Here is a 15585-nt window from a genome sequence, read left to right as displayed (position 1 = left end):
ACGATCCAGGAAATAACCAACTTGTTGCAACGATCCCAAGCTGTTTGATTCACTCCGGCAGTGGTAGGTCGAGCGAGAGATCCATCGACGAATGCGAGTTTGTTTTTGGTTTCGAGAACAAGCAACATAGATTGCGACCAAGAAAGATAATTGTGATCATTTAGAGGTGCAGAAACCAAACTGATTGAAAGATTTTTGTTGGAAGGAAGAAAATATGGACTGAGAGGATCAAGGAGAGGGTTTGTTTGAACAATCATGATTAAAGGAAGAAATAGAGAAGAGAAGAGACAAGAGAAATAATTTTGAAGATTTTGCGAAATCAGAATTATATTGAAAAACTGTATTTAACAATGATCAATTACAAGTATATATAGTTATAGTAATACAAGAGAAAACAAATTATAATTAAGAAAAATAGACTAACTAACCTCCAATTAAAAATACAAATAAAAAACAAAATAAAAAAATAGAATAACTTAAGTCATATATATATATATATATATCATTTTTGTTTTACAGATATTTATGTTATTTTATAAGCGTATTTCTTTTGTTCTTAATCTTTTCTTCTATCAAACTATATATATTTTCTCACTTTCTTTATTTTCTTTTCCTTATATAAACCAAATAAACTAAACATTAAAGTAAAACTCATGATTATTGGTCGAATAAGGTAGTTAGGTCAGTCAGTCTGTTTAATTTTTAAATTTTATTTTTAATTTAAGCTCTACCATATTATGATATTTTAGTTTCAGTTATGTTTAATTATTTTGTATATATAGTTTACAATATTAAGACTAATTTGGGATTTTGTAACATGTTATGGTTTTGTCATTTAGTAGACTTATTAATTGTTATGAAAGATAATTAGTATTTTTTATTTTCTTTTAAAGGAGTATAATTATTATATATTGGTTGAAGTGTTCAACTATTAATTATTATGTGTTGTTAATTTTTTAATTTTCCAATGAAGGAATTTTATTTTGGTTATGTTGCAACTTTATTTCATATAAATTTTCACTTCCTTACTTGAAAAGGTAATAAAACTTGTGTTAGTAGTTGTTATGTATAATATAAGTAAATTTTTATGTTAAGGAAAATATTAAAGTGCTAATTATTATTGATAATAATAAAAAGAAAAAAAAATAGTTTTTCAATCTTTCAAGTCCAACAATGTTTACATAATATTTAAGATTTTTTTTATACACAAAATTCCGATAGACCAATCTATTATTGTTCCACTCCTAATTAAATAGTATGAATCAAGAGTGTCAACTTGTACTTATCACAATCAATTAGTGCGTATCAACTTATTATTATTTTAATTAAATATTAAAATATGATGAATTGACTTGTTTTGTCATTTTGGATATAAATCTATGTCCTTAAACTTTTTTTTTTGTATTTTTTTATATCTAAAAGTTAATTGTGTAATTTTGTAAATTTCGTCTCTAATTTTTTTTGGGGGTAAATTTTGATCTCTAATTTATAAAATATGTTGCATTTCTTTTCCGAACATGAAGTCTCCATTAAATTTCAAGTAGCGAACATTTTCTAGCAAATTTTAATCACAAATAAACACAAATTTGAAAATAATTTATTTTATTCAAGCTTTATTTTTATGTTGATTTATTTTTCTTTGAAGCAGAGAGGTTCAAAACTTAACAACAATGATGGTTCAAAAAGTCATTGTATTAAAAATATTTTTAAATACAACTATTTACAGCGGTATCAAAATGTCAGAAATATTCACGTCGTTTAAAATTTGACAAAGACTCAATGGTAGGATAAAATTTGTAATATTAATTACAGGATTAATATAACAATAAATTTACTCATTTCTTGAAAAAAAAAAAATTTTAATTTTATAAATTAAATTTAATATTATTTTAAAAAAATCAATAATAATCCTCTCTATATATATCCATGTTTTTTAAAATTGTTTCACAAACAAAGTTATTAAACTTTTAGCTTATGTACTTTAACTAATATTTTATATTTTTATAATAATAATAATAATTATTATTATTATTATATAAAAAAATACCTATTACATTTGAGCCTAGCTAAAATATATTAGTTAAATTAAGCATTATTATATTGTTAATGGTGATGAGGAGTTTATATAGAATGGTCTATGTTACTGGGACTTGCCGTCATTGCTTTAGGATTCACGTATTCGCCCCCTCTCTGCTATGGGGTAAGAAAATGCAAGAACCTTTCAAGAAAGAAAAAAAAGAGAGAAAGAGATTCTAACTTGAGAGAGTTGTAACAGAAGAAGAAAAAGATTCCAACATTATCAGTAAGACAGTGCTACATTAGGTCTTGTTAGTTAGACCAGATTATCTTTTACTTGTATTTATATATGTATATGCTTAGAGGTAACTTTCAGTTTTTAGGTGAGAATACATGCAAATTACAACACAGTCCTATCTTTTCTTCTATAACTCTCAAGATTTATCAACTTAGAATCTCTTTCTCTCTTTTCTTTCTTTCTTGAAATCGGTTCTTGCTTCTTCTCATCCATGGAAGAAGGACCAATTGTTAATCATGCCGGTGATCCTACAAGTCCGTACTACATTCATCCTAACGACAATCATGGAGATATATTGGTCTCACATATCTTAGTTGGCGATAACTATCATGCTTGGTCTAGGGCTATGATTTTTGCCTTGAAGACCAAAAACAAATTGCAGTTCATCAATGGAACCTTAAGCAAACCCCACCCAAATGGTGCCCTTATTGCTCTATGGAGAAGGTGCGATGCTCTCATTCTTTCATGGATATCCAACTCTCTTCATAAACACTTTCTTCTGAATAATGTCCTATGGCAAGTGACTTCATCGGAACTGTGGAAGTACCTTAAAGATAGATATTATCAAGGTGATCGATCTTTTTCGTATATGCATGCATGCATGTGATTTACTAGAAAAATGTATTGAATTCTTTTATAGGAAAGGGAATTTTTCTATCATATATTCCTTCTCTTACATGCCAAGTTCAGTTTTATTCTTTTTGTTGTGACAATCATCTTCATAATATATACAACATGTAATAATAGTTGCCGTCTTCACAGCTAAAGGTTGGCGTTGTAAGGTTTGTCCTCAATATGACTTGTGCAATGCTTGTTATCAAAAGGAATTAGATGGCACTGAGCTTCCTTCAGTGCCAGATCCCGAAGCTCAAAACAAGGAAGTAATGCGACGTTTAGAATTTCAGGTTTCAATGTCATGCTTATATATATATATATATATATCATCACTTGGTTATATTGCATTTCAAATAAACAAGTCAGAGAAATCTAAAAGAGTTTTTCAGAATTTATCTAAAAAAATACATAATTCTTAAAAACTCTTTTTAAGACTACAAGCATGTGTTATTATTTCATTGGAATAATACTTCAATTGCTTACTAATCAATTATTTATAGTTACATGATTTTGACTAGCATGCAGTATCATTTTATGAGTGTTCTTATAGTGGTGATTTATAAGGTCTGATGATGTAAATGGATTTCATAATTTACAGTCAGCGGAATTTCATGATCTTATAGTTGTCCATGCAACCCATTGTCGTTCTAGACATTGCCAATATCCAAATTGTGGGAGGGTGAAGGGGATTTTCTATCATGGGAGGCATTGCACAGCACGTTATCATGGAGGTTGTGCTATATGCAGGAAAATGTGGTATTTGATTCAAATCCATGGTCGTGACTTCTGCAAGGTATCTGAATGCGGTGTACCAGTTTGCAGGTTTGTGACTCGGGATTAGCAATTACGCAAGTCGCTGTTTATATATATTTTGCTTGTATAATTAACATTTTTCTTTTGGATTAAATCAGAGGTTTCAAAGAATTCTTGAGGAAAAAAGCTGCAGAAGTTGCCAACAGTTCTGGAAGTGGATGAGTGTTTTTGGACATGTACGTAGATAGGATATTTTGGGAAAAAAAAATGCTCATGACAAATTATTTCTGCTTGCTTGTCAAGTCGCAATTTTGTTGTCTTCCCCGTTTAAGATTGAAACTTGATGAAATTAATTCGTAGTTACAGAAATTCGTTCTCTTCTGAAATTAAGGGTTTGGGAATGATTTCATGTCACCAATAATAATATCTATATATATTATAAAGAGAATATCCTATTTTTATCTACATAATTTTTGGGTTATCTTATCCTTAATTTTTTAAATAATAAAAAATAATAATTAAATAAATTTAAGACTTAAATTTAAAATATTAAAAAATTAAAAATTAAATATAATATTAACTAATTTAATAAATATTAATCATTTTTAAATATAGAAATAGGAAGTGTCTGAATTCAACATATGAATTTTTGTTTATATTATTATTATTATTATTATTATTATTATTATTATTATTATTATTATTATTATTATTTATACCTATTATAAAGGAAATAAGTTTTGATAATCAACCTTTTAATTTTTATTTTTGTATTGGATATTATTATTTTTAAATTTATCAATTATCTTTTTTCAAAATTCTTTTAAAAATAAATATATAAAGACCCAAGGTATCTCTTTCTCTATTAATTATTATAAAACTTGATGACAGTGTAATTTATTTTATTTTTATAATATTAAATTCAGGATAGTCTCTCATTTTATTTTTATTTAATCTTAGATATATTTAATTTTTCATTAATTTTTTATTTAATTGTTGCACTCAATTTAAATCTTTTCTCAAATAATTAACATATAATCTTAATCTTAATCATAATAAATATAGGATAGTCATTTTAAATCTCTCATTTTTTTTTGTCGTCTAATGTTAGACATAATTAAATTTTAATTCTATATAAATGTGTGTGATAATCTAAAATGCTAATATTTAATTATATATAAGATGTTTTTATACATAATTAAATATTAATATTATAATTTTTTTTGTACTTAAGATAAATATAATTTAAATTTACAAAACAAATATAAGTAATATTTTAAATTTACAATAAATAATTTATATTATAATATTAAATTATTAATAATTTTAAATATTAAATTTAATTTAAAATTAAAAAATTAAAAGAGGTATGATTGAAAATTTATTAAAATATAATTATTGAAAAAATCAACTAAAAAAAATTTTAGAAACACTTTTTTTTTGGATATGTTTATTTTAATTTATATGCTATATATGGAGAAGGTGAAAAGTGCAACAAAGATAATAATTACTTGGGAATTGCTATGGTACCCATGAAAATTGAAGGGTTTTGGTACATCAAATTATGTGAATAAATAAATTTTAAAAAATAAATTCAAAATAACATAAATTTTAGATTAAAAATTTGTATAAGATGAATCAATCTTAAAGACTAATTCAAAAAAAAATAATCAAAAGATCAATTTTCATAAATTTGTTTGTTTATATATGACAAAATTAAAAAATTAAAAATAAAAATTATAATAATATTATAAAAACATTAAAATAAAAAAAATAAATAATACAACTGAAAAATTAATTTATACTATAAATTCAAAAAAATTATCATTAAAGAAAAACTAAAACATATTAACAAAATATTAATATTAAACTTTTTAATTACAATAGATGCTACATTAAGATATAAATTAAAAAATATAAAAATAATATAAAGATATAAAAAAAAATTATACAGATAAATCATTAAAAATATTAAATTAAAATAAAAATAAAACAAGTAAATATAATAAAAAAAATAAAAATAAAATGACTGTTTCGGTACCCTTACAATTACAGCGGGTGCGGTAGAATTTCTGATTACTTTGGTAAACAACTGATAAAGCGGTTTTTACTTTTTACCCTATTTTTTGTTAATAAATTTAATTACTTTCTTTTCATTGCATTTCTGCTACGTTAACTACTTTGGCGTTGCTGACGACAAAGCCTCCGTCGTTCTCTGCCGCTCGCTGCTGTCCGCCGCCATTTCCGGTAAGTTAGTGTTCTTATGATTTCAATTTTAATTTTCAATATTTGTCTTTCACTCTTGAGTATGAGTTTTAAGAATGTTTTTGATAGTGATAAATATACAACAAAAAATTGATATTTTGAAGTTGGAATGGAACATCTCAGTGGATGCAATTTGACCTTAATCTTTGGTCTGTGGTGCTCTTGCTCTACATATCACCGAAATTCCCCCATTTTCGTGACAATTTGGGTTTTCCCAATTGAAATTGCTTGTCCTTAGGGTTTGGTTTGATTTCGGAAAGAAATGGAGTTTGTTAACCGAGTAGTGGACGTAGCTAAGAGAGCTGCAAACAACAACACAGTGATCAACGTTTGTCTAATGGCTTCGTTTGGAATACTTTGTGTAAGATCTCTGAATCAGCAAAATACCATTGAGGCTCTTGAGGCTGAGAAGGAATCTCTCACCAAATCCAACAAGTCCATCAGAAAGACCATGTGGGACTGGAAACAGCAGCTTTATGCTGAAGCCTCCACTGATTCTGCTGTGGTTCCTCTCGCAAGGCTCCAAGCCATATACGGGGAAGCCCCACCTCCTCAACGTGCCACTTTTGGTAATTCATTTCTATCTCTTCCCCTGCTGTAGACTCTAGCCATTTAGTGCGAACTGAAATTTGATTTTGTTAATGTAGAAAATGGTTTTGTTTGTGGATTAAAAAGGAAGAGGCGAATTATGCATTGTACAAGTTATTTTCACTATTGGTTGCAGCATATTTGATTAGTACAATCATATTCATGTTCTATACAGTTTTGTGCTAGTTATGCTTTAACTATTGGGAGGACTTTATGCATTTACACTCAAAATGTGCTAAGTCTCCTTCCCTCCCTTTCAAATTCTCCTGAAGTTGGAGGGAATGGAGGTTATAATTAGATGAGGAGGGGTTTTGTTTCCCTCCATTCCACTTCGGTCTTCCCTCTCTTCCTAAAAATTGAAGCAAACAATAAAAGTAATCCCTCCCCTACCCTACCCTTTCTTCAAACCAAACACTATGTTAGGAGGTAATTTTATGTTTGCACTCCAATCCTCTGCGTGTTTTAAGAGTGTCATTGTGCTTATAATGTGATCAATTGCTCAGGAGGGAACTAGTTTCATATTTGCTATTATGCTTATACTCACTCTAGAAAGGGTCTCTGCTTCTAAAAGAAACTCTAGAAAGGGTCTCACTAACAAGTGTCCTAAAGGTAACGGTAAAGAAACATTTAATACACATACATTGTTAGAATCTTTCAATTACTAAGAAGAAGAAAAATATTAAATTGGACAAAACTTAGATATAGTTTGTTAGATGCTTTTGTTAATTAGAGTCACCTTGGTAACTTATGTTGACCTCTAATGAAAACTTTTTCGCACATATTATCAAAGAAAAATTTCAATCTCGATTGGAGAACACACAAAAAAACATCTAAGGAACTACATAAGTTTTGTCCTATTAAATAGTTTTTGTGTTTTCAATATAATAAATATTTTATTTTTCATTAAAAACTTAATAGTTTTGCTTCCTTATAATAAATGGTTAGCATCTCCTTCTAGAAAAGATCTTACATTTGATGAAACAAGGTTCAATTTGGAAAAGGTGAACAAAACCTTCTTCACATTCTCGAAATAAATGTATATCACTATCAAGTGAGGTGATATTATATTACTATTGAAATGCCATGGAGATAATTTGTTGCTTGCTATGGCAATTCCATTTTTTTAAGTTTTGGTTTCATTTTTTTACCCCAATATCCAAGGTATTTTCCAAGGGTAAAAATCCAAGAAGAATGGCTTAGTCCATAATCATTTGGTAAGCAGGATCCTGGACAAAAATGTTTCTTGGTTTTGCTACTTCATAACAAAAACAGAAGAATGCATATTAATTATTATAAAGGTCATTTTGATAAGAATTTGTTTTTTGTCTTTGAATTTATTTTGATTATCTTCTAGATTAGCTTTTCATTTGAAAATTTTTAGTTGATACAGAGATAGTGGTAGGGGGAATAGAGAAAGCAGGACAGGAGGCAAAACATTAGTTGAGTTCAACTGTTAAAAGTTAGTTTTTTGAAAATGAAGTACACAATATTGGCCAATAAATATTTTCAAACAAATTGAAAAAATATGAAAATAAAGAAACCAACAAAATCCAATACAACACTTCTTCCAACCTTGTACACTATCTGTTAGAGAAAACCCCCTGAATTATGAAGTAGTCAATATTACATCATCATGGACAAGCTAAATGAATAAATTTACACATAAATATAACCATTGCATTGTAATAAAAAAGCTAGCATTTATAATTCAAATCAGATTGTGTTTTTCTTGCCAGTTTGACTCCAAAGATGTGGTCTGCATTGTTAATGTTGACAGTCTGATAGCATTAGACACATTTAGTTTTTCTAACATTGTGAATTTCTTTTACATGCCTGTTTCTGTGCATAAACTATTATAACACTGCTATCATGTAAAGCTGTAGTAAAAAATTGATATTTTTTAATGAGTTAGAGATTAATTGCAACAGCTTTTCGATGCACATTAACAACAGCTTGGGTGATTTCTATGCACCACAGCTTTTGCATTACTTCTTGATTTTTGGCCTTTTAAGTTCTTGTTTTGTGTTTTTCCAGGAGACACTGTGAGGAAAGATGCAAATTCACCTGGTGCTGCCCAAATAGTCGTCTGAGATTTTCTTAGTTATCAGAACTTCAAAGTTTGGGGCATTAGAAGGCTGCTAATAAATATTTTCCAATATAACATAGGAAGGTTTAATCCTGTCATAATTTTGTGATTGTGATTGCATGTCAATGTAGAACTTGGCGGAAGTCAAAAAGGTGATAATTTTATCATTGTAAGGACAAAAACACTTTTTTTCTTATATATTTTATCCATCTAACAATTTTGGGTGACAGATGAAAACTAGATACAATTTTGGAAGTTGAGAGGATGCAACCTTCAAATATTGCCATCAAACTGGTCTTGTTGACTTCCATGATGCATATAATGGAAAATTTTTGATGAGCAAAAAACGTTGCTTCCTTTTATTGCCACCTTCACTTTTGTTGAGGCATAACTGTTAGACGACTCCGTTGGTTGAACACGTACGTACAAGCTAATTTTCAGTTGAGCTGGTTTTGCACTTGTGACCAATGACCATTATAATATGAGCTTTTGGTCCATGATTTCGACTCATAAGAGAGTTACAAAAATGCTATTTGGTATCTAAAATCATCATTCGCCTGTGTGGATTCATAGGGTTCCTTAATTACGTTCCATGTTTCCTGCTTCTTTTAAATCAAATTACTCTAATGATATTCTCGAGATTGAAAATTTGTAATGATCGTTAATCAAGTAATGCATTTATTTCAACTTGTCAAGTAACTAGTAATGAACATGAAGAAATGAGTTAATCTAATGGCTTAATATTGATAGGGAACTATCATTCCCAATGAAAACAGAGGCAAGTCCTCTAAATGTCTTTTCTCTGAAGGGGGATTTAGTAGGGATATAGAAACGAATGTTTGATATCAAATCTAATGGAATAATAAGGTTAAGATTGAAAAAATACAAAAGTCATTCAAAGAAAAGTTTATCTGGCGCGTTACACCAAAAGTGGAGGTAGAATTAAGGAATAAATGAGAGAAATAAAGGACGGATCATGCCGTAAGTGATTTATTAGGGATCGTTTAAAATGTAGAATTAGGGATCATGCCATAAGTGATTTGGAAGAGGCAAAACTAATTGATATTCCATCGCTCTATTTTAATGCATATACTGTTTAAAATAGAAGTAACATAACTACTATTTGATTATATAATTTTAATGAGTGGTAAAGATTAACACGAGAGAAGGAAAATGCACTTTTAAATGGTTTCCACGACTCATGAAAAAAACATATATATTCAAATGGATATAATCTTTTTATCAAAGCCTTTCCGTAATTAAAATTTGTGTCTTGATAAGATAATCGAGTGTTAATTTTATGTGATCAATTTTGATTGAAAAATACCATGATAAGGACTTTTGCTAGATTGCTAGTAACTTTTGACACATTCAATTTTGGAGAAAAAGAAAATTAGGTCTCACTATTTCTTGCAATTCCTCGTGCGAGGAATTACTATTAACGTCTTTATAGCTCTTACTCATTGGAGCATCTGGCAATTGGCATTCAAAATATTTTTATATTTCTAAGAATTTTATTTCCAAGGGATTATGTTTTTTATAATCATAATTTTTAGAAATATTATAAATATATTTAGTTTAGTAAGTTTAACATATATGTAACAAAAATTGCTCTATTTTTATAGTAATTTTGGATTTTGACTCCCCATGTGAGAATGTTTTGTATGAAAATATAGTTAAAAACAGAGTGTTTCGTGATGGCCAAGTAACTTTAAATGATAGAGTTCATAGAAAAGTATTATTCTGTAATATATAGGATTCAAAAGTCAATATTGCCCCCACTGTTCATTGTAGAAAGTGGTCATAAGCTGCTTCATACAATGGAAGTGACTAGAAATATCCACTTCCGTTTCCGATTTGTTCTTCACATCCTCTCCCTCACCCTCACCCTAACGCTTGAAAATAAAACCTCTTTATCATCTAATCAACCTACCCTGCTTCAATCATGTCATTCACCACTTCACCTGTTATCACTTGCAAGGTCTTTCTACTAATAACCTTACATTCACACACTACAATATTATTAATGTTTAATCCTGTTATCATAGGCTATAACAATTGCTTTCTCAGATTCTAAGCTCCTCAATTTTAAATCGATTCAATGTATTCATTTATTGTATTTTCTAATAAATTAACACAAATATGTAACTATGATCTTTTTTCTTTTTTTTTTGTTTCAGAAAGACTTGGGTTTCTTTGCTTTTTCTTCATCAACCTCTATAATTAGACAGGAACAGAAATGCAAGAAAACATCATCAAAGAAGATTGTTTCCGTTGTGTCACCCCAGAAGAAACCCCGCCCTTCTGCAACTGGCTCAGTTGTGCTCACTTTCTTTTCTTCCATGTTTTCCATTGATAAGCTCACAAAATGTTAGTGCTAATATTGGTGGGTGTTGCTGCACTGTAGACCAAAATTCCAATGACTGCGACAGAGAAGATTCTGGCTAGAGCTGCAGAGAAAAGTGAGGTGAGTCCGGGGGAAAACGCATGGACAAATGTGGATGTTTTGATGATCAATGATATCACTTGTCCAGGTATATCTGGAATTTTCAAGAAACAGTTCGGCAACACTGCAAAGGTATATCAATATTCTATCACCAAACTTTCTATGGTGCCAAGTTATGCTGACCAGTTAAAGTTAAAGTAAACTTGATACTTCATAGCATTTTTTCTGATTCATATTTTACGATTTTGTGAATTTTGACACCAACTTTGGAATCATATATTTTATTCCTCAACTTTCAAAATTCCATATATTTTATCCCATTGTTAGTTGTTAAACTTCTAATGTAATTAGTTGATAGGTAACGGAACATGTTAACAATCATGTGTCATGTTAACTGTCAACATAATATGTTATGTCATTAATCCATGTCAATAATTAACATGTCATATCAATAATCAATTAACGATATTATACAATTGATTAATGAGATGATAAAATGTGCAAAATTTTAGAAGTTAGGTGACATAATTTGCAAAATTTTGGTGATTTGTTATTATTCTTATTATTTTGATGTTGACCTATTGTTGGGGGTAGCAAGATGTAGTTTACTAATAAGTGAATACATGGTCGTTAGAAAATGTCTGAATTTTCACGTGGTTATAGTTATAAGTAAACTTTTTAATGATATATCACATACGTACTATATGGCATGGAATAAAAATATAAATTTTTTATACTAAAGGTTTGGGATCGTGAAAAGATTGTGGTTATCCCTGATCATTACATATTCACGAATGATGAACGCGCACACCGGAATGTGGATATTGCAAGAGAGTTTTGTGTGGAGCAAGATATCAAGTACTTTTATGATATTCAAGATCGCAGTAACTTCAGGGTACGGTTTCAGAGTTTTCTTAATTATTAACCATCAATAAATAAAGTTTTATTGCGTGAAATAAAGCAGTATCTTGAATAAATATTATAGACCGCATAATAATTTATACATTGCAGGCTAATCCTGATTATAAAGGTGTTTGTCACGTTGCTCTAGCACAGGAGGGTCATTGCAGACCTGGAGAGGTGACTTCTGTTAACAAAACTAAGACATGTTAAAATTTGAAACCTACAGGTCTTAAAGCTGTTCTGATCACTTTATATATGATAACAGGTCTTGTTTGGTACTGATTCTCACACCACATCAGCTGGAGCATTTGGCCAGTTTGCCACAGGAGTTGGTAACACTGATGCAGCTTTTATATTAGGGACAGGGAAGATCTTACTCAAGGCAAGTAAACAAATATCATCATTTTATTATTAAATGAAAAACACTTAGACTTTGTTCATGAAGGTCAAGGCCTTTCAAGATGGATGTTAGACCTTTATATATTCTTTGAATTTATAAAGATATAAGTTTAGAAACGTTTTTGAGAATTTTTCTATCGAAAAATTCTCTTAATTTTTGGTAGAAAAACTCAAAAAAACGCTTCTAACTCATATCCAAATAAACTCTTGGTATTTGTTGTTATCAACCACTGCCAAATGTACTAAATATACTTCAATTACAGGTGCCTCCAACATTAAGATTTATACTGGATGGTGAAATGCCCAGCTATTTGCTTGCAAAGGATCTAATTTTGAATGTGGGTGATGGGTTTCTTTCACATGATTCTCCATTTGAATAAAATGCGGTTAATTAAGATTATGTGACACGAGAATATTATAATTTATAATACTGTTTTCTGTCTGTGCTGTTGCCATTTGAAAACATTGGCCATCATTCAGATCATTGGTGAAATATCCATGTCTGGTGCAACATATAAAACGATGGAGTTTGCTGGGACAACAATTGAGAGTTTAAGTGTATGTATACTTTAATTTTTTTGTTTCCTTTCTCTATGCTGCTATTCGCACAACTATATGACTTTCCGATTGTTGTCTTGTAGATGGAAGAAAGGATGACACTGTGCAACATGGTCGTGGAAGCTGGAGGGAAAAATGGTATTGTTGCTGCTGATAAAACCACATACAAATACCTTGAGGTTGTCGGAGTTGATCAGTGCCCTTAATGTTTTTCCCAATTTCATTGTTTCGCTCCTCTCTTTGGTAGAAAGCATGTACTAATTTTGTATGCATCTGCTTATAAATACACATGCAAGATGCTGAATTTTCAATTAACAAAAAAAGAAAAAAGATGGGCTAGTTCAGTAATTCTTGAAATAAGCTTCTGCGGTACATGTTAGCGTGCGTAATAAGTTTTGCTTTACTTTATAGAGTTTTCACATCTTAATTGTTTCCCCTTTCTCTCGTTGCCGTGGATTTTATACTGTTTAGTTGTTTTGCACAGGATAAGACTTCTGTACCATATGAGCCAGTTTTTAGTGATGATAATGCAAGGCAAGTTCTGTTTGCTCTCCATATATACATATACAAATATAATGTGATTTAAAGATGTCAGCTATTTCTTATTGACCACTAGGGTAAAAGTTTTATAATGGTCTAATAATGAGTTTATATCCGACAAGATGAAATTTCATATTTCATCAAAATATGGCCTGTGATGAGTAATTGGGTGACTTCAAGAGCTAGTTATCTTATATTCTTACTCATGTCTAATAATAAAGACCAGCACATTTTCAGAACAATTCATATATTTCCCCCCTTTGTTTTTTCTTATGTGATTCTTTCGAATTATTTATTTATTTATTTTATTTTGATGTGCTAGATTTCTAGCCAAGTATAGATTTGATGTATCAAAGATGGAACCATTGGTTGCAAAGGTACCTTTACTTTAACTTGATCATATCTTTTAATCTTCATTTTTCCTTAAAAATGTTAAGAATCTTGTATTGTAAAAATTCAGTGTTTGATTACCGATATAATGTAATATGTTTGAACCACCACACAGCCACATTCCCCTGATAATCGTGCTTTGGCAAGAGAATGCAACAATGTGAAAATTGACAGAGTATACATTGGATCATGCACTGGTGGAAAGACTGAAGACTTCATGGCAGCAGCAAAAGTTTTCTTAGCTGGTGTATGTGTACTATAATTTTCTTTTTCATTCACTTTCTTTCTAACATGCAAATTGCATATATTTTATGATGGAAAACCATTAACTTTCTAGATTCTGGTGGGACAAACATGTTATGTTTTCTTCAATATCTATGTTAGACTATAGGCCATATGTAACTTTTGCAAATGAGTTAGTGAACTATAATTCTTTCAACACATAAACGGAAGACATGATGTTTTATAATCAAAGTATGGGAGACAATTTTAAGTATTTGATCTTGGTACAATTTATTCTAGCTTCTTTTGAGACTGCACCGTTATGCAGAATAGTGTGTTTATGGGGTTCTTATTTTTAATTTTTCAGCTCAGTAAACATTAGTTATTGTTCTGTTTTCTCTTTTTTTTTTTAAACCATTTTTTAACATTATGAAACGGGTTCCCCTGCAGGGAAAAACTGTCAAAGTTCCTACTTTTCTTGTTCCTGCTACACAAAAGGTCTGTTAAGGTGCACTATTTTATTCAAGACATGGGATGTGTTCCCTGTTTCATTAAGTGTTAATCACCAACATTGTCATTATTTCCAGGTTTGGATGGACTTATATACACTTGAGGTACCTGGGTCAGGTGGCAAGACTTGTTCAAAGATATTTGAAGAAGCTGGCTGTGATCCTCCTGCAAGTCCTAGTTGTGCTGCATGTATGGGTGGCCCAAGAGACACATATGGACGTTTGAATGAACCCCAGGTAAAACTATTACACTATGTCAGTAAACCAACTTACGCTAACTCTTAATATATTGCTATTGCTTAAAAAAGAAAATCTTAGTTTGTAGCCAAAATATTTGAACCCTTGGAAGCATCATCATGTAAAGATCATTTATTATTTGTTCAGAGCCAATATCATGGAACCTAAAATGTTGTTGGGATTTTAGAATTAACCGACATTAAGAAAAAGTGGAGTTAAATGAGAAGATCAGAACATTTCATGTCCAAGGAGGGACGTATGATATGATATGCCAACAACTTTTGTTATTGTTTTCCTTCTGATGTAAGTGTAACTGATGAAAGGACTCTCAATGTAGGTCTGTGTCTCAACAACAAATCGAAATTTCCCTGGTCGGATGGGACACCTGGAAGGCCAGATATATCTTGCTTCTCCCTATACTGCAGCAGCATCTGCACTAACTGGTTTCGTAACTGATCCCAGAAAGTTTTTATAGATAGACAAGCTACGATGTGTAGACTAGAAAGCAGTTTCTACCTAATTGGAAAAATAAAGTAATAGAGCTCAAACAAATTCTATGCTAGAACCAGAATTATGTGTTGAAAGTCAAGTTGCTACTTATAAATTATCTTGTAAGCGTAGAGCATGTTGTTGTGTTACAACTTTGCGGCATCAATCCACGGTATTTTTACAATTACAACTCTTGGAAAATTGTCGAGATAGATTGCTACGGTTTCTGTTGAAATTCACGCATTACAACAAAAGAATAATACAAAGCAAG

General features: G+C 30.0%; 3 protein-coding genes across 6 annotated transcripts; all 3 read left to right on the top strand.

Annotated features, from left to right (window-relative positions):
- The first annotated feature begins 1386 nt into the window (after positions 1–1386).
- Positions 1387–4221, top strand: LOC145950184 (histone acetyltransferase HAC12-like). 2 transcript variants are annotated; one of them, XM_083061248.1, is made up of 4 exons: positions 1387–2883; positions 3077–3195; positions 3528–3751; positions 3841–4221. In XM_083061248.1, the coding sequence occupies exons 1-4, from the start codon at positions 2526–2528 to the stop codon at positions 3902–3904; spliced, it is 765 nt and encodes a 254-aa protein (XP_082917374.1). In that variant the 5' UTR covers positions 1387–2525; the 3' UTR covers positions 3905–4221. The 2 variants fall into 2 exon arrangements, with proteins under 2 accessions (XP_082917374.1, XP_082917373.1); XM_083061247.1 differs by having other exon boundaries at positions 1391–2883; positions 3077–3219; positions 3841–4192.
- A 1579-nt stretch (positions 4222–5800) lies between these two features.
- Positions 5801–8850, top strand: LOC109805090 (uncharacterized). Of its 3 annotated transcripts, none has more exons than XM_020367044.3 (3): positions 5801–5929; positions 6186–6516; positions 8570–8850. In XM_020367044.3, the coding sequence occupies exons 2-3, from the start codon at positions 6210–6212 to the stop codon at positions 8623–8625; spliced, it is 363 nt and encodes a 120-aa protein (XP_020222633.1). In that variant the 5' UTR covers positions 5801–5929; positions 6186–6209; the 3' UTR covers positions 8626–8850. The 3 variants fall into 3 exon arrangements, with proteins under 3 accessions (XP_020222633.1, XP_020222634.1, XP_082916032.1); XM_020367045.3 differs by having other exon boundaries at positions 5813–5929; positions 6071–6516; XM_083059906.1 differs by having other exon boundaries at positions 5857–5929; positions 6052–6516.
- Positions 8851–10442: 1592 nt separating this feature from the next.
- LOC109805289 (3-isopropylmalate dehydratase large subunit, chloroplastic) lies at positions 10443–15504 on the top strand. Its single transcript, XM_020367318.2, has 15 exons — positions 10443–10602; positions 10802–10939; positions 11029–11199; positions 11810–11962; positions 12079–12147; positions 12236–12352; positions 12633–12707; positions 12850–12927; positions 13011–13106; positions 13412–13461; positions 13790–13844; positions 13973–14104; positions 14530–14577; positions 14667–14825; positions 15163–15504. The coding sequence occupies exons 1-15, from the start codon at positions 10567–10569 to the stop codon at positions 15298–15300; spliced, it is 1515 nt and encodes a 504-aa protein (XP_020222907.1). The 5' UTR covers positions 10443–10566; the 3' UTR covers positions 15301–15504.
- The last annotated feature ends 81 nt before the right edge of the window (positions 15505–15585 follow it).

The sequence above is a fragment of the Cajanus cajan genome, chromosome 7 (genome assembly GCF_000230855.2).
Source record: "Cajanus cajan strain Asha chromosome 7, NIPB_CcT2T_4, whole genome shotgun sequence".
NCBI lineage: Eukaryota > Viridiplantae > Streptophyta > Magnoliopsida > Fabales > Fabaceae > Cajanus > Cajanus cajan.
Note: the sequence above shows the minus strand (reverse complement) of the source record. Positions and strands in the feature narration are given on the sequence as shown.